The sequence below is a fragment of the Felis catus genome, assembly GCF_018350175.1.
Source record: "Felis catus isolate Fca126 chromosome A2 unlocalized genomic scaffold, F.catus_Fca126_mat1.0 chrA2_random_Un_scaffold_38, whole genome shotgun sequence".
Classification (NCBI taxonomy): Eukaryota; Metazoa; Chordata; class Mammalia; order Carnivora; family Felidae; genus Felis; species Felis catus.
This window is the reverse complement of record NW_025408498.1, coordinates 68,422-84,986: the sequence shown is the minus strand read 5'-3', so window position 1 is coordinate 84,986 and position 16,565 is coordinate 68,422. Positions and strand designations below refer to the sequence as shown.

Sequence of the window (16,565 nt, the reverse complement as noted above, 5' to 3'; positions counted from 1 at the left end):
CTCAGAGGGTCCCCATGGCAGATAATGAAGATATTTCAAGTGGGGGCTTCACCTAATCTTTGTTCTTTGAGGACTATTCCTCTGTCATAAAAAATATTAGTGCCATTGAATATTTAAGCAATTATTAATCAGTCTCCTGTCATGTAGCCAGACACAACAGGCCATGTTGTGTGTTTGCACACACATGGAAATCCCAGAGGACCTGAAGCAGCAGAAACCGAGATCGCTGGTTGCAGAGACTGGGGTGAGGGAATGAGCCGTGGGTGACTAGTAGTCCACGTGTCTCTGTGATGGAAATGTTCTAGGAGTACATAGTGGTCACGGGTGTAAAATCCTGCGAATGTACGTACTGACACTTGAAGTTGTAATTTCAAAGGATTAGAGTAAATTGTTTGGAACTTAGTTTATCTTTTATTTATAGAACACTAATATATAAGGACAGTAAATACCTCTATAAGAACTACAGAAATGACAAAGAACGCAATGACAGGGTCAGGGAATTCATCCTTTGGGGCTGCAGCGGACATGAGCCGCCGTTGGGGAGCAGAGGCTGGTTGCTCACCGGCAGGAGGTGGTTGTTCCAGCCCTTCCGTGACCCCGCCGGCTGGGGCTGGGGGCTGCTCATGCTCTGGGGCCACCAAAGGGGCAGGTGGCTCTTCCAGCTCCTGACTGTCAGCCAGAGCTGGGAGTACCTCCTGCCCTGTTGGGGACGCTGCAGTGAGGGTCTCCGATTCTCGTACGCGCTGAGCTCCAAGAGAACTAGTGGCTTCAGGCAGCCTGGGCTGCGTGGCTGCAGTGGGCACCACAGAGATAGCGGGGGCTCGCTCCTGAGGGACGTCTGAACGTGGCTCTGGAGCTGGTGCCATGGCTTCAAAAATAGAAAGTGTCATCACCGTGATTGCCATTCCATGGCAGGAAACCTCTCCCGCAGACATTGTCATCTGAGTCAAAGAACCCACCAGGAGGAAATCTCCCAGACGGCAGGCTAATGGAACAGTGATCTGAGACTAGTCCCTACGCCTGACCCACCTGCAGTCTCAGGAAACATGTTCTCTGTGGCATACCCCGTCCCTTCCTCATGCCCACATCTCCCACCCAGAGTCCTCCTCGCCCAGAGACTCTGGCTCATTGGGCTCACGGTGTTTCCGCCATGAGTAGAGAAGGCGGGCGCGGCGCTGCAGCTCGGAGCCCGGCATGTGGACCCCTACAAACGCCCGCAGCAGCTTCAAGCTGGTGAAATCTGGAGGCCGGAAAAAGTCCTCGGGGTAGTGATCCAGCCAGGTGCCCAGGATGGAGGAGATGGCCCTGGGGATACAAAAGTAGCCAGAACAATCACCATGGGGTGTTCCCCCCACTGATGTCTCAGGACAGGCCTGTGGGACCTGGCCTCTATGCCTCCTGCTCCTGGACGTCCAGAGGGTGGTTCTGTACGTGGTCCACCTGTGATTTGGCAGTCCCGCCTACGAGTGACCTGGTCACTGAAGAGGGACCGTCAAGATTCTGTTTGACGGGAACCCCTTAGCCAATGATGTGGTCGTCTCTGTCCTTCTTGGGGAAGCCAGCCAGACTCTTCGCTGTGTCCCGCTGCCTACCTCCCACTGGAATTCAAGTCCGTGCGTGAGTGGAGGGGTGGTGTCGGGGTGAGTCAGTGCCTTCACTGCATACCCTAGCGCTCCACAAAAATCTGCGCAAATACGGGACAAGAGGACTCTGTCTCTTACCTGGGCTTGCTGGGACCCTCCTGATGCCCTCAACGTGACGACCTGTGCCTCTGTGCTGCCTCATGCACTCAGTGCACGTGTGGGTGTCCTCCCGCTGACACCGTTCTCCCATCGTATGGGTGATATGTGCTCCTTGAGCCCTCACTGTGTCTCCTGTACCCTGGCTAAGCACGCACCGTGGATGTTCCCCAAGGTGGTGAGCGTGATGCTCCCCAAAACCGTTATTCTGGGTCCCCTGATGGGGGTCTAGGCAAGGCTGTGAGTGGGAAGGGATGGGGCTGGACTTTCTAAGGGGCTGATGCGGTCCTGTGGCGCCCTCTGCTGCCTCCCTGTGCCCACAGCCCATCCTCTACCAGACAGGACAGAACCCCTTTCCTTGCTTTCAAGAGAAAGCCCTCAGAACTTTGCCCTCTCACAGGACTCTCAGACGTGTGGGATGCTGGGTCCTGCAGCCCCTCCCACGCACAGTCTCAGCACTGCCCTCTTGGAGAAGGAAGGCCCTCCAGCCTGAGCTCAGCCTACTCACCGTTTCTCCTGCTCCCGGGGTCCGCCATCCTCCTCAGCCTCCGAATGGAAGCATCCGTATCTGGAGGAGGCCAGAAGGACATCATATGAGCTGTCCTGTGGATGCTACGTCTTGTCCTATCCAGAGTCCCTGACTGCTGACTAGAATGGAGCTCTGGAGGGGGGGTACCGTCCGCTCTGCGCATTGGATCCCAGTCAGCTCCTACAGAAGTGCCTGCACCTAGTGGGGCTTCGTGCGTGTTTGAAGAATGATAGGGCCCCAGTCAGCTCCATCACACATATTGGTGTGGGTCTGGGCGTCCTGCTCATCCTGGGCATCGTTGACTGGTTTGAGCCAGGACTCAGACACACAGATAGAGCCTCAGATCTCCTTTTCCAATGGGAAAACAGCCCAAGTCAACACCTGGCGACAGTGAGGGATGAGGCAGAAAGTTGATCATGGGCAAGAGGACAAAGATGACCCAGCAGAGACGCAGCCCTGCCAGCAGAGCTTTCCACAGGCCAGGGTGACTTTCCCTGCAGTGCCCCCACTGAGGACCTGGAGTGTTTCTACCCGGATCAGAGGAACAAAGTGAGACGCCAGGACGTTTGGTGACTTTCCTGAGACTCAGAACTTTCAGGGACTGAATCACACTGGGCTGTGAAGGGCAGTGTGCTCACCTCATAAACAGTATGTCTAGGACCTGCTCGGTGGTAGCAAAAGCTCTGTACGTGCTCAAGAATGTGAAGAGGTAGGAGGGGTCTCTACCCAGGAAAGCAGGTACCAGGTGCTCCACTCGCTGTTCCAGTAGCATCCAGCCTCCTTCGATGGTCCCTTCCTCATGGTTCTCATTGTCAGGCATGGGTGAGATGTTCATACCCTGAGGTAGAACACAGGAGGGACACAGAGTCAGACACAGCACCATGGACATCAGGAGGCTTGGGGTCCAGAATGCAGACCAAAACCCAAGCCGTCCGTGACTTGTGGCAACAGTGAGACCTGGGTGCCCAGAGTCTGAAGAAGGATGTTGGCATTCACACGAGAATTTGAGGTGGGAAATGGCTGAACACGTTAGGATCTCCGATCAGACATCCCCGCAGGCGAGGGAATTAAAAGCAAGAATGAACTATTGGGACCTCATGAAGATAAAAAGCTTCTGCACAGCAAAGGAAACAACCAACAAAACCCAAAGACGATCAATGGATTGGGAAAAGATATTTGCAAATGACATATCGGACAAAGGGCTAGTATCCAAAATGTATAAAGAGCTCACCAAACTCCACACCTGAAAAACAAACAATCCATTGAAGAAGCGGGCAGAAAACATGAATAGACACTTCTCTAAAGCAGACATCCGGATGGCCAACAGGCACATGAAAAGATGCTCAACGTCGCTCCCCATCAGGGAAATACAAATCAAAACCACACTCAGCTATCACGTCACGCCAGTCAGAGTGGCCAAAATGAGCAAATCAGGAGACTATAGATGCTGGAGAGGATGTGGAGAAACGGGAACCTTCTTGCACTGTTGGTGGGAATGCAAACTGCTGCAGCCGCTCTGGAAAACAGTGTGGAGGTTCCAAACAATTAAAAATAGACCTACCCTATGACCCAGGAGTAGCACTGCTAGGAATTTACCTAAGGGATACAGGAGTGCTGATGCAGAGGGACACTTGTGCCCCAATGTTTATAGCAGCACTCTCAACAATAGCCAAATTATGGAAAGAGCCTAAATGTCCATCAACTGAGAAGTGGATAAAGAAATTGTGGCTTATATACACAATGGAGTACTACGTGGCAATGAGAAAGAATGAAATATGGCCCTTTGTAGCAACGTGGATGGAACTGGAGAGTGTTATGCTAAGTGAAATAAGCCATACAAGGAAAGACAGATACCATATGTGTCCACTCTTTTGTGGATCCTGAGAAACTTAACAGGAACACATGGAGGAGGGGAAGAAAAAAAAAGAGCTTAGAGTGGGAGAGAGCCAAAGCATAAGAGACTCCTAAAAACTGAGAACTGAGAGTTGATGGTTGGTGGGAGGGAGGGGAGCGTGGGTGATGGGTACTGAGGAGGGCACGTGTTGGGATGAGCACTGGGTGTTGTATGGAAACCAATTTGGCAGTAAATTTCATATATTTTTTTTAAAAAAACCATCAAGGAAAAAGAATCTCAGGTCAGATTGTTAGATGAGTATGTACGGCACCTCCCCACATGAACAGCAGTGTCCCTGTGATTTCTAACAGCACAGTCCATTCTGGGGATCCGAAGAGAGGGACAGTACCTGGCAGAGGTTGGATCAGGATAATAGGACATGTAGGATGTTCAGTGCAGCACTGTGACATGGCAAGAGAAGGGAATCCTGTCACAATCCCACATTTGTGAAGGGTTGAATGGGTGAGGTGAGTGGTCAGATTTCCAGAATGTTGTCTAGGTGGTAAGGCCCTTGCTCCTGATCTGGAGGGGCCCCAGGAGCATGTTGCTTGGCCACCAAAGTGCAGAGCATTAGGCATAATGCAATGAGCCCCATGTCCTTTGGGTAAAAATCTCCCTGCTCCTCACGAACGTGTGTCAGACGTGGAGAAGGTGTGGAAGGATGGTCGGGCGAACCGGGAGACCTGGGAACGTTCGTCCCGGGGAGGACCGGCCCCCATGTCCCCCTTTCCCCGAAACTGAACATGAGGGGATGGGGGTGCCCAGGGAAGGCTCCGAGCTGTGACCTGACCTGACCTGGCCTGCTCTAGGCTGCTCTGTGTTACCTTATGTGACCTCCTGGAAAACATCCTGAGGCATCGCCAGCGTGGGTTAAGGATACCTCTCCAACATCTGAGTAATCCTGCGCACTGGGGTTTCTGGCATCCAGAGCCCCGGTACCTGGGAAAACAACAAGAGAACATCCTAAAGTCTCTGTGTCTGTAGGCAAGTGAGCCTGGTATGGGACCTTCTTAGAACATGGGTGCCAGGTTACAGGAGTTCCAAGCTTTCCTGGGGCCTATTGTGAGCAAAGTGATGTCACTGCCTAGGATCCACCTCCTGAGTCCCCCTCTGGGATAACACCTTTGCAAATAGTCCTCTCTTTGCTGACTGCTCACCCCCATTCTCCATGAAATGTCACATCGGTACACAGTTCCACCAATGCACTCCTCTCCACAGTCCCCTGAGAAGCTCTGGGGGCAGCCAGGGTCCCAGCTGTGAGACCTATCTGGGTTGAGACAGAACTCTTCTTTCTTACCTCTTTCTGGTCCCAGATTCGCGAGTGTGCTTCTCAGGGATGGTCCGTGTCTTTTCCGCCCAATGGAGATCATTCTAGCATGTCCTCAGGATGTCCTCAGGATGTCCTCAGGCATATGTGGGATGATACCTGTGAAATTGGAGCAGCGGTGTCACCTGTTGGAAGTTTATCCAACCACATTGACTTCAACTTCTCACCTCCTCTGATTCTGCTGCTCCTCTGATCCCAGCCCGCAGTCCTCCCGGGTGTGCGTATGTGCGTGAGTGTGTGTGTGTATGTGTGTTTACCAGTGCTTGTTGTCTGGGGTCCCAGAAGGTCACATGCCCACCTAGGGAAGGATGGCCCAACATTTCCTAGGAGCTTAGGTTCTCTACTTTCTAAAGCAATCCCGACAGAAGGGATTGGAGTTGGGGCCTAGGAGGACAGAACTCTCTTTTACGTAGACTTTGTCAGTAGTGTGCCACGAGCCATTCCCTGCCTTTCCACTGGGTACATACAATGGGGACAGGGTGGCACTCAGTGGGTTGCCTTGGCCTGGGGGTCTTCCTCAGGGAAGAACGTGCTGGGATGTCTTCTGTGACGCTCCTCTTCAGCCTCATCCCCACGCCACTTCCATGTCTGCACCCAGTGACAGTAACACACCCTTTTCCAGACCCCCTCCGAAATCCTGGGTCAAATCCAGGACCCCATTTTCAGGACATGAACTTGGGGTCATGCCTGGTTCTGACTTTCTACCCGTCTGTGATTCTGGGCAAGGCACTGACCCTAGCAGGGTCTTCACTTTCTCCTCCTCTCAGTGGCTCCCTGGGATGCCCACATCCTGTCAACACATCCTTGTGGGATTTCCTTCCTGGAGTGTGGTATGGACGTAGTGTTTGATTTCTGTTGCAAAGCAGATGGCACCGTGACCCCAGACCAAACAAGTTTAGGTGATAAAATGTGCATGGCACGGCCACGTGCTCACTGTCACTCTCTGTGTTGTCTCTCAGCTCCTCACAGTAGGGACCAACCCTCATGTTGAGTCGTGACACAGACCGGTACACACAGCCTAGCCCTGAGAGACAACAACAGACAGGGAAGAACTATGGCACTCGATGTTGACTGAATCCTGCCACCACCCTGAAGTGAGCTCAGGGGTTGAGTGAATCAGGTTCTATCTGAGTGATGACAGCATCCCCAACCTCCTGAGAGGCTCTGGCATGAGCGCTCAGCTGAGCCCTGCTGAATTCCTGGTCCCCTGGGCCTGTGAGGGGGGAAGTTTATGGGGAAGCCACTAAGGGTGGGGGAATATTGTCCCACGGCACTAGAGCAGAGTAGTGACAACGTCCTCCTGCCCCAGGCCCTGGCCCTCCTCACCCTCCCTCTCTGCTGTCCTCCGTAGCTCTTTCCGGTCTCCCTGGTCTCCTTTCACACGTCCCCTCTGAAACAACCACCCCTGGCTCCGAGTGTCCGCCACACTGTGCCTTCTGACAGGGTCCATACCCTCGGACTAGTGCAGGGCTGACTCGTTCTTGCACTGCGGCAGGAAATAATAACGTTTCCTCAGCACAGCCTTGTCAGACCCTCCCCTGGTGGAGCTCAGGACCCAGTTGTCGCACCTTGAATTTTTCTATGGAGTCCTTGCTCTTGTCATTCCCATTTATGTTTCATGTTCTTTCCATCTTCCTGGCTAGTCCTTGAACTCCTAGAGGGAAGATGTGGCTGCCTTACCAGCACTGGCACTATGTGAATGCTCAGATGCTCATTCCTGGGGGCTGACTGAGGAGGTAAAGGGATCCCACCCACCAATTAGCAGCTCAGTCATTGTAGCCTAATTTACCTGGGTCATTTTCCAATACTTATTTTATCGTATATCTGTTGAGTCCACTCTAGTCGTAATTTGGGGTGTGAAATCACACTCCAAGATCAAGAGTCTCATGCCCTACTGACTGAAACAGCCAATTTTCATGGAACTAGACTGATCTCTAAGTTATCTTGCGGGCTAACATTTCGTACGTGTGTTAGGTTATGCTGAATTACCAGAGAACGCACCACATTTCAAAAAGCATGTCCCCATAGATTTCCTCACATGACAGAGCTGGGTGTGTGTTTAGATTGGAGACTAAAGTACTTCATGTGATCAATGAGGAACCCAGAGTTCCTCCATTTTACCCTTCTCCCTCCCGAGGATATCAGGTACTTGCACAACCAGCAGCACAAGGGGCGATAAAGGGGAAAGAGAACAAGGAAATGCACCTGGGAGCATGTTATCAGCCTGGTCTAGAGTGCCTAAAATATCCACCTTTTCACTCATTCCTTGCTTTAAAGGCAAGGATTTTGAAGTAGTGATCTGTGAGAACCTATGTCCCACAAACCATAGAAAATGCATCCCTAGATATACACCACAAAACATTCGAAGGTAATTCCTGAGCTGAAGGAAAATATTCTCCCTACGGGACACATTGTATGAAGGAAATAAGAAGAGCAAACATCTATGTGTGTGTTTGTGTGCGATGTGTACATGTTCATGAATATCACGTTGTATCGCTATCTCTGAATATCTTTAAGAAATGAAGGATCATTGACTTTTAAAAGGAGAATTTGGAAAACAATAAGTAAAAAATTGTAATTAGTGAGCTTACAGACATATAGTATTAAGATATATGAGAGTATCGGGGCGCCAGGGTGGCTCAGTGGGTTGAGTGTCCGCCGTCTTCTCAGATCATGGTCTCACGGTTCGTGGGTTCGAGCCCCGCATGGGCTGTGTGCTGACAGGCTGTTTCCGATTCTGTGTCTCCCTGTCTCTCTGCCCCTCCGCCACTCACGCTTTGTCTCCCTCTATCTCAAAAATAACCATTTAAAAACATTTAAACAAATTCCATTAAGATCTATGCCAGTAGGAAGTAAACGACTGGTGGTTGAGAAGTCAATGAAGTGCCTCCTACGATGGATTGTTTTCAAGTAGGAAAACGCTCATAAACCACATGACTGCAAGTGTAGTGTGAATATTGAACCTGCAGCCCAGTTAGCCAGACAAATGGAAAGAATTCCATATATCTGTGTTCAGTTACACTTCGCCATCCATAGCCGGGTGTGGTACGCCTTGCACGTTCAGTCGATGCTTGCTGCACAATCGCATGGGTGATGACCTGTCTCTCTCACCATAAGAAAGGAACATTGAAACGCAATGAAAAGCAAGAAAAGGAAAATGGCACGGAGGAGTTGGGATCTGAGGCACACTGTGAAGAAACCATGGGGGTTGGGAGGTAGTGGAGGTGGACAGGCGGTTCCACAGAGTTGAAGGACATGCCACAGTCAGCGGTGGCAGGGTGGACTTGAGGGTGGGACCGCTGGTGGTGCAGTCCAGGTAGGGCCATGGGAAGGGCATGCAGAGCTGAAAAGCACCGGCCTTTCAAGGAGAAGGGAGGTGGAAGAGGTCTCGTATGCCCAGTGTGTCTCCCTGTCCCTCAGGGCTGCCCTTGCCGTCATGGGTCACGAGCGAGGAGGGTGCAAGGCTGTAGATGTCCCCGGTTGGCGGGAATGTGAGGCAGAGTGAAGAAGAAACACAGAGGCCTAGGATGCAAGAGGGATCACTGGGTTCACGTCCAGCCACCTCCCTGGGAAACCAGCTATGCAAAAGGTTCCTGGGTCTCATGAGGGCTGACAGGGAGGTGTCCACCTTGGGAGGAGACACCTGCCAGTCCCTGTCCCACTGGCCTGGTCTCTGGAGCCCTCTGCCTGGCTCCCGGCTGTCAGGCTGGCGGGCAGTGGGTCAGAGCATCTGGTGGGCACAGGGAGGTGCGGTGGTGCAGACGGTGGCGCCCAGGAGCTGTGCCCCCTGCGGGGGGGTGGGGGTGGGGGTGGGGGTGGGGGGATGGGGCGGCTTGGATCCTGGGCCCAAGCAGGTGTGCGGGAGCGCGCGCACGAGTGTGCGCATGCGCACGAGTGCGCGCATGCGCGTGGGCCAGGGCCGGAGCCCGGTGAGGGACACAGCTGAGGCTGCAGCGGCGCTATGAGTCCTGGCTCCCAGCCCGCCTGCCGCCCCAAGCCCCCAAGTGTCTGGGCCAGCCAGGGACTGACGCCCACCTCAGCCCCCGACCGGGGACATGCTGCTGCCTGGCTCCTGCGACCCGGTAGCCATGGCATTGGCGGTAGGGGTAGCGGTAGTGCTCGCGGGAGCGCTGGTGGGAGCGAAGGCGGGGCCCCGCGTGGAGAAGACTGGGAGCCAGGAGCCTCCAGCCTCGGAGGGTGGCGGCCCTGCTGCTCCTGCTGCTTTTGGAGCCAGAGGCCTGGGAGCAGGACGCGCTTCCCGGGCGCCTCGGGGTTTGGCCGCGCTGGTGGAGTGCCAGCACTGGCTGGGGCAGAGCGCGATGCGATGCCCCACTGGCGCCCCCCAAAGACCATCTGGGAGAAGCCTAAAGGTGGAGAAGCTGAGACCCACAGCCTCCCTCCAGGACCTGCCTCGGTCGCGGTGCTGCCAAGGTAGGGACCCTAGCGACAAGGTCGCACGTGGCCTTCCCCCCTGCCCCTCTCTGTCTTCCCCTTCCATGAGCACCTCCCCCCCTCCCTGGTGCTCTGGGCTGCTTCTTGGGCTCCTTTGCGGCTGCGGTCTGGAGGCCTCAGGAGTGGGGTTTCTGGGTTGGACCCCGGTTCCCTGGAGGAGGAGGGCCCCAGATCGAGTAGGGGATTAGGCCCAGGCGGTGGGGAGTGTCTCAGGTGGAGAGGGGGGGCACCCTGAGTGCCCATGGAGGTCTGACTGGGTTGGTGGTTGGCGGGTGGAGGTGGGATCCTACGAAGGAAGGAACGAACTAACGAAGGAAGGCAGGAAAGCGTGGACCTGCGGGTGTGGGAAAGTGTCAAGGCAGGGCCAGGGAAGTGGCAGCAATGAGCAGGAGGAATCATTCCTGCCTGTGAAAATGAAGTACAAGGGACCTGAGAGTCCAGAGAAACATTCCAGGGAGAGTCGGGGTGGTGGGCCTGAGTTGCTGGAGGCCAGCAGGGGACGGTGTTGAAGGGATTGAGAGTGGAAGCAGCAGGTGAACACAGGCCTCCTGCCTCCCGAGCCCCTCCACACCTGCTCTCCTGCCCTGCCCAGCCCCGCTGCGCCCCGCCGCGCCCCGCCCCGCCCCTGGTGGCAGAGTTGCACCCTCTGATGGGGAGGGGGAGATCTCACCCCGCTTGTGGCGAAAGGGGGTCCTCTATCATCGTGGGAGTCAATGGGACTAGGGGGTAGGAGTCTGGATTAGGGCAAGTGCAACTCCCTGTTGAGCTCTTCCTTTCTGAAGGCAACGTGCATTCCATCAATGAACTCGGAGCCAGGGAGGCAGGAATAAGTGGCGCTTCTGTGTTTTAGAGGGTGGTGCAGACTCTTTCCTCCTTGGAGATGCGTGCTGAAGAGAACTGGGTGTTGTGGATGGCGTCCAAAGTCATCTCTTTGGGACATGTTGGGTGGGAACGTCTTCGCACTCTGGCGAGGAAGGTGGATGGAAAAGCTCCTTGTCCAAGGCAGACTTGTGGGTTTTGTTGTTCCTATCCGTGGGGCGTGGTGCTTCCCGTTTGCGTGGAGCGCCTCCTGTCTTGCATTCGTTCCGTGTGTCAAGAGTTTCAGTCCTTGGCAATCACATCTCCTCCGGGACTCACCAGGCAGCACGAGGGAGCAGTGACTCGGAGCCCACCGGGTCCCTAGAAACCAGTGCGTGTGCACTGGAGCAGGCAGTGCTCCTCTCTCAGCCTCCTTTGGAAATGAGGTCTTGAGCAAACGGTCTTTCATTGCATGGGTTGTACCTCTCCCCGGTTGTTGGGGGGGGGGGCGGAGTGTGTGTGCGTGAGTGTGGTGCTGTGGCCCGTGTGGAGTCCGCACCGCGTCAGGGACCCAGTTCTTTGCAAGGAATGCGTTTTGTTACATGGGAGTATCTCAGTTCACTAGAGAGTTCCAATCCTGTCTCAAAGGCTGAAAACATCCTGAAGGCAGCACCTTGACCACACTGAAAACAGAGTCCTGAGAGCAGAGGCTTTCCCACACTTCCATGTCGAGCTGACTGGTGCTTTATGTTTTCAGGAAGATGGTGTGGTGTGGGCCACTTGGAGCAGCTCAGGCTCCTAAGCGTCTGTTGGGTCCCCGAGGGGTGAGTTGTGTCTCTCCGGAATGAAGGAGATTATGGTGACCTTGAGTATCATTACCTTCACGATTACCATGATTATTCTGCCTGAGTCATCGCATGGATATTGATCCGTGAGCTCGCCACGTGAGAGGTTTCCTTGGTAAAGTAGTCGCCGTGCGTGTCCTCGAAACTTGGTTGTGGTCCGAACACCTTTGATGCTTTGCAAGTCCTGAAGCGGCTCCACGGGTGTGCAGTCCCTGTTGCCATATAGGTGAGGAGGCAGAGTCTGTTGACCTGAAGCCCTTCCAAGTATCCGGGGAGATGTGCGAGGGCCTCTCCCTGAGGCACTGGGTTCCTAGCCGGCACCACCCAGAATCAGGCAGGGAGGTTTTCTTGATGCCAGCGGGAAGTCCTTAAGAGGGAGGGGCGCCGGACACCTTCGGGGAAAGGAAGGGATCCCACCCCTGCCTCACCAGCCCCAGCAGTTGCCTAGGTGCTGGCCACGAGGGAGGGGACTGCCTATGCGTGTTTGTTTTCTCGTTGGTCTTATCCCACCTTGGTAGGGCCCTTAGCCTGTTGCAGGCACTGTTCTGAGCACTTGAGAGATCTATGCTGACGACACAGAGTACCTCGGCAAGGACTCTGGTCCCCGTTCGTATTTCCAAGGGAAGATGTGAAAGAATGTGTGCCGGGGGTCACTGCTGTGAAGGGGGAGGACTCGAGGCATGAAGCCAGGCAGTGGGGCTCCACATGAGCGTCCTGCACCGCTGGCTTTCCCACTGCTGCCTGTGTTTGCACACACATGGAAATCCCAGAGGACCTGAAGCAGCAGAAACCGAGATCGCTGGTTGCAGAGACTGGGGTGAGGGAATGAGCCGTGGGTGACTAGTAGTCCACGTGTCTCTGTGATGGAAATGTTCTAGGAGTACATAGTGGTCACGGGTGTAAAATCCTGCGAATGTACGTACTGACACTTGAAGTTGTAATTTCAAAGGATCAGAGTAAATTTTTTGAAACTGTATTTATGTGTTAAGTAGAAGCCAATAGTACATGAGTACACTAAATACCTCTATGCCCAATCCTATCATGACAAACCAACATGAGCCGCTGATGGGGAGCTGAGGCTGGTTGCTCAGTTGCAGCAGGTGGTTGCTCCAGCCCTTCCGTGACCCCGCCGGCTGGGGCTGAGGGCTGCTCATGCTCTGGGGCCACCAAAGGGGCAGGTGGCTCTTCCAGCTCCTGACTGTCAGCCAGAGCTGGGAGTACCTCCTGCCCTGGCGGGGACGCTGCAGTGAGGGTCTCCGATTCTCGTACGCGCTGAGCTCCAGGAGAACTGGTGGCTTCCGGCAGCCTGGGCTACGAGGCTGCAGTGGGCACCACAGAGATAGCGGGGGCTCGCTCCCGAGGCACGTCTGGACGGGGCTCTAGAGCTGCTACCAAAGCTTCAAGTATGGAAGTGTCAAATCAGCGTGATTGCCATTCCATGGCAGGAAACCTCTCCCGCAGACATTGTCATTTGAGTCAAAGAACCCACCAGGAGGAAATCTCCCAGACGGCAGGCTAATGGAACAGTGATCTGAGACTAGTCCCTACGCCTGGCCCACCTACAGTCTCAGGAAACATGTTCTCTGTGGCATACCCCGTTCCTTCCACACATCCACATCTCCCACCCAGAGTCCTCCTCGCCCAGAGACTCTGGCTCATTGGGCTCACGGTGTTTCCGCCATGAGTAGAGAAGGCGGGCGCGGCGCTGCAGCTCGGAGCCCGGCATGTGGACCCTTACATACGCCCGGCGCAGCTTCAAGCTGGTGAAGTCTGGAGGGCGGAAAAATTCCTCGGGGTAGTGATCCATCCAGGTGCCCAGGATGGAGGAGATGGCCCTGGGGATACAAAAGTAGCCAGAACAATCACCATGGGGTGTTCCTCCCACTGATGTCTCAGGACAGGCCTGTGGGACCTGGCCTCTATGCCTCCTGCTCCTGGACGTCCAGAGGGTGGTTCTGTACGTTGTCCACCTGTGATTTGGCAGTCCCGCCTACGAGTGACCTGGTCACTGAAGAGGGACCGTCAAGATTCTGTTTGACGGGAACCCCTTAGCCAATGATGTGGTCGTCTCTGTCCTTCTTGGGGAAGCCAGCCAGACTCTTCGCTGTGTCCCGCTGCCTACCTCCCACTGGAATTCAAGTCCGTGCGTGAGTGGAGGGGTGGTGTCGGGGTGAGTCAGTGCCTTCACTGCATACCCTAGCGCTCCACGAAAATCTGCGCAAATACGGGACAAGAGGACTCTGTCTCTTACCTGGGCTTGCTGGGACCCTCCTGATGCCCTCACGTGACGACCTGTGCCTCTGTGCTGCCTCATGCACTCAGTGCACATGTGGGTGTCCTCCCGCTGACACCGTTCTCCCATCGAGAGGGTGATATGTGCTCCTTGAGCCCTTAATGTGTCTCCTGTACCCTGGCTAAGCACGCACTGTGATTGTTCCCCAAGGTGGTGAGCGTGATGCTCCCCAAAACCGTTATTCTGGGTCCCCTGATGGGGGTCCAGGCAAGGCTGTGAGTGGGAAGGGATGGGGTTGGACTCTGTAAGGGGCTGACGCGGTCCTCTGGCGCCCTCTGCTGCCTCCCTGTGCCCACAGCCCATCGTCGACCAGACAGGACAGAACCCCTTTCCTTGTTTCCAAGAGAAAGCCCTCAGAACTTTGCCCTCTCACAGGACTCTCAGACGTGTGGGATGCTGGGTCCTGCAGCCCCTCCCACGCACAGTCTCAGCACTGCCCTCTTGGAGAAGGAAGGCCCTCCAGCCTGAGCTCAGCCTACTCACCGTTTCTCCTGCTCCCGGGGTCCGCCATCCTCCTCAGCCTCCGAATGGAAGCATCCGTATCTGGAGGAGGCCAGAAGGACATCATATGAGCTGTCCTGTGGATGCTACGTCTTGTCCTATCCAGAGTCCCTGACTGCTGACTAGAATGGAGCTCTGGAGGGGAGGGTACCGTCCGCTCTGCGCATTGGATCCCAGTCAGCTCCTACAGAAGTGCCTGCACCTAGTGGGGCTTCGTGCGTGTTTGAAGAATGATAGGGCCCGAGTCAGCTCCATCACACATATTGGTGTGGGTCTGGGCGTCCTGCTCATCCTGGGCATCGTTGACTGGTTTGAGCCAGGACTCAGACACACAGATAGAGCCTCCACTCTCCTTTTCCAATGGGAAAACAGCCCAAGTCAACACCTGGCGACAGTGAGGGATGAGGCAGAAAGTTGATCATGGGCAAGAGGACAAAGATGACCCAGCAGAGACGCAGCCCTGCCAGCAGAGCTTTCCACAGGCCAGGGTGACTTTCCCTGCAGTGCCCCCACTGAGGACCTGGAGTGTTTCCACCCGGATCGGAGGAACAAAGTGAGAGGCCAGGACGTTTGGTGACTTTCCTGAGACTCAGAGCTTTCAGGGGCTGAATCACACTGGGCTGTGAAGGGCAGGGTGCTCACCTCATAAACAGTATTTCCAGGACCTACTGGGTGGTAGCAAAAGCTCTGTACGTGCTCAAGAATGTGAAGAGGTAGGAGGGGTCTCTACCCAGGAAAGCAGGTACCAGGTGCTCCACTCGCTGTTCCAGTAGCATCCAGCCTCCTTCGGTGGTCCCTTCCTCACGGTTCTCATTGTCGGGCATGGGTGAGATGTTCATACCCTGAGGTAGAACACAGGAGGGACACAGAGTCAGACACAGCACCATGGACATCAGGAGGCTTGGGGTCCAGAATGCAGACCAAACCCCCAAGCCGTCCGTGACTTGTGGCAAGAGTGAGACCTGGGTGCCCAGAGTCCGAAGAAGGATGTTGGCATTCACACGAGAATTTGAGGTGGGAAATGGCTGAACACGTTAGGATCTCCGATCTGACATCCCCACAGGTGAGGGAATTAAAAGCAAGAATGAACTATTGGGACCTCATGAAGATAAAAAGCTTCTGCACAGCAAAGGAAACAACCAACAAAACTCAAAGGCAACCAATGGATTGGGAAAAGATATTTGCATATGACATATCGGACAAAGAGCTGGTATCCAAAATGTCTAAAGAGCTCACCAAACTCCACACCTGAAAAACAAACAATCCACTGAAGAAGTGGGCAGAAAACATGAATAGACACTTCTCTAAAGAAGACATCCGGATGGCCAACAGGCACATGAAAAGATGCTCAACGTCGCTCCCCATCAGGGAAATACAAATCAAACCCACACTCAGCTATCACGTCACGCCAGTCAGAGGGGCCAAAATGAACAAATCAGGAGACAGGAACAGGACGACGTTGTCACTGCTCTAGTGCTGTGGGACGGTGGTCCCTTGGGGGTCTTGGGGATCTCGGACGAGCCCCCAAATGTTATGGCCAGAATCGTGATCCCCAAACACCGCCAGGGAGCCGAGTCCAATGTAAAAGCAAAGGAGCCTTTATTCCAGCTAGCTAGAGCTGACTTCCCTACCTGCACAGAGGCAGCGGTGAGATACCAGGGAGAGCAAGTTACCAAAGCAGAAAGGTTTTATTGGGGCTTAGGGGCAGTTGGTGAGGTAATGGCTATGGCCTCAGCCGATTGGCTGGGGAAGGGCCCCATTTCTGTTAGGTGGGGGAGGGGGTGGCTCAAGGGGAGCACCAACTCCCCTAGGGCAGTTGGTGAGGTAATGGCTATGGCCTCAGCCGATTGGCTGGGGAAGGGCCCCATTTCTGTTAGGTGGGGGAGGGGGTGGCTCAAGGGGAGCACCAACTCCCCTAGGGCAGTTGGTGAGGTAATGGCTATGGCCTCACCTGATTGGCTGGGGAAGGGTCCCATTTCTGTTAGGGGGGGCAGGGGGTGGCTCAAGGGGAGGAGGTGTGGTCAAGGTGAATGACACAGAACAAGATGAGGTCTGCCAGCATAGGCCAGCCCTTTCAGAATTACCCTCAGTGTTTTGTGGTGCATATCTAGGGATGCATTTTCTATGTTTTGTGGGACATAGGTTCTCACAGATCACTACTTAAAAATTCTTGCCTTTAAAAGAAGG

At 54.5% G+C, this 16,565-nt stretch overlaps 2 protein-coding genes across 4 annotated transcripts; both read right to left on the bottom strand.

Moving 5' to 3' along the window:
- Nucleotides 1-388: 388 nt before the first annotated feature.
- LOC123383554 (ral guanine nucleotide dissociation stimulator-like) lies at nt 389-7,902 on the bottom strand. 3 transcript variants are annotated; one of them, XM_045051432.1, is made up of 6 exons: nt 5,460-7,902; nt 4,987-5,101; nt 2,907-3,106; nt 2,248-2,307; nt 1,139-1,305; nt 389-868 (listed from the first exon to the last, which is right to left on the bottom strand). In XM_045051432.1, exons 2-6 carry the CDS (start codon nt 5,008-5,010, stop codon nt 426-428), a joined length of 894 nt encoding a protein of 297 aa, XP_044907367.1. In that variant the 5' UTR covers nt 5,011-5,101; nt 5,460-7,902; the 3' UTR covers nt 389-425. The 3 variants fall into 3 exon arrangements, with proteins under 3 accessions (XP_044907367.1, XP_044907365.1, XP_044907366.1); XM_045051430.1 differs by having other exon boundaries at nt 4,987-7,902; XM_045051431.1 differs by lacking the exons at nt 4,987-5,101; nt 5,460-7,902 and having other exon boundaries at nt 2,907-3,419.
- Nucleotides 7,903-12,541: 4,639 nt separating this feature from the next.
- LOC123383555 (ral guanine nucleotide dissociation stimulator-like) lies at nt 12,542-16,091 on the bottom strand. The gene is made up of 4 exons (XM_045051434.1): nt 16,010-16,091; nt 15,021-15,220; nt 14,361-14,420; nt 12,542-13,419 (listed from the first exon to the last, which is right to left on the bottom strand). The coding sequence occupies exons 2-4, from the start codon at nt 15,023-15,025 to the stop codon at nt 13,152-13,154; spliced, it is 333 nt and encodes a 110-aa protein (XP_044907369.1). The 5' UTR covers nt 15,026-15,220; nt 16,010-16,091; the 3' UTR covers nt 12,542-13,151.
- Between the last annotated feature and the right edge of the window lie 474 nt (nt 16,092-16,565).

Bases quoted from the DNA above. Each gene is read 5' to 3' on its own strand.
- LOC123383555 (XM_045051434.1), bottom strand. The intron at 13,420-14,360 runs GTGAGTAGGCTG...TTGTATCCCCAG, and splicing joins CCCCGGGAGCAGGAGAAACG to GGCCATCTCCTCCATCCTGG.
- LOC123383554 (XM_045051430.1), bottom strand. From the start codon at position 5,124: ATGTTCTCTTGTTGTTTTCCCAGGTACCGGGGCTCTGGATGCCAGAAA. The intron at 1,306-2,247 runs GTGAGTAGGCTG...TTGTATCCCCAG, and splicing joins CCCCGGGAGCAGGAGAAACG to GGCCATCTCCTCCATCCTGG. The intron at 869-1,138 runs GTGAGCCCAATG...CTATTTTTGAAG, and splicing joins CTACTCATGGCGGAAACACC to CCATGGCACCAGCTCCAGAG.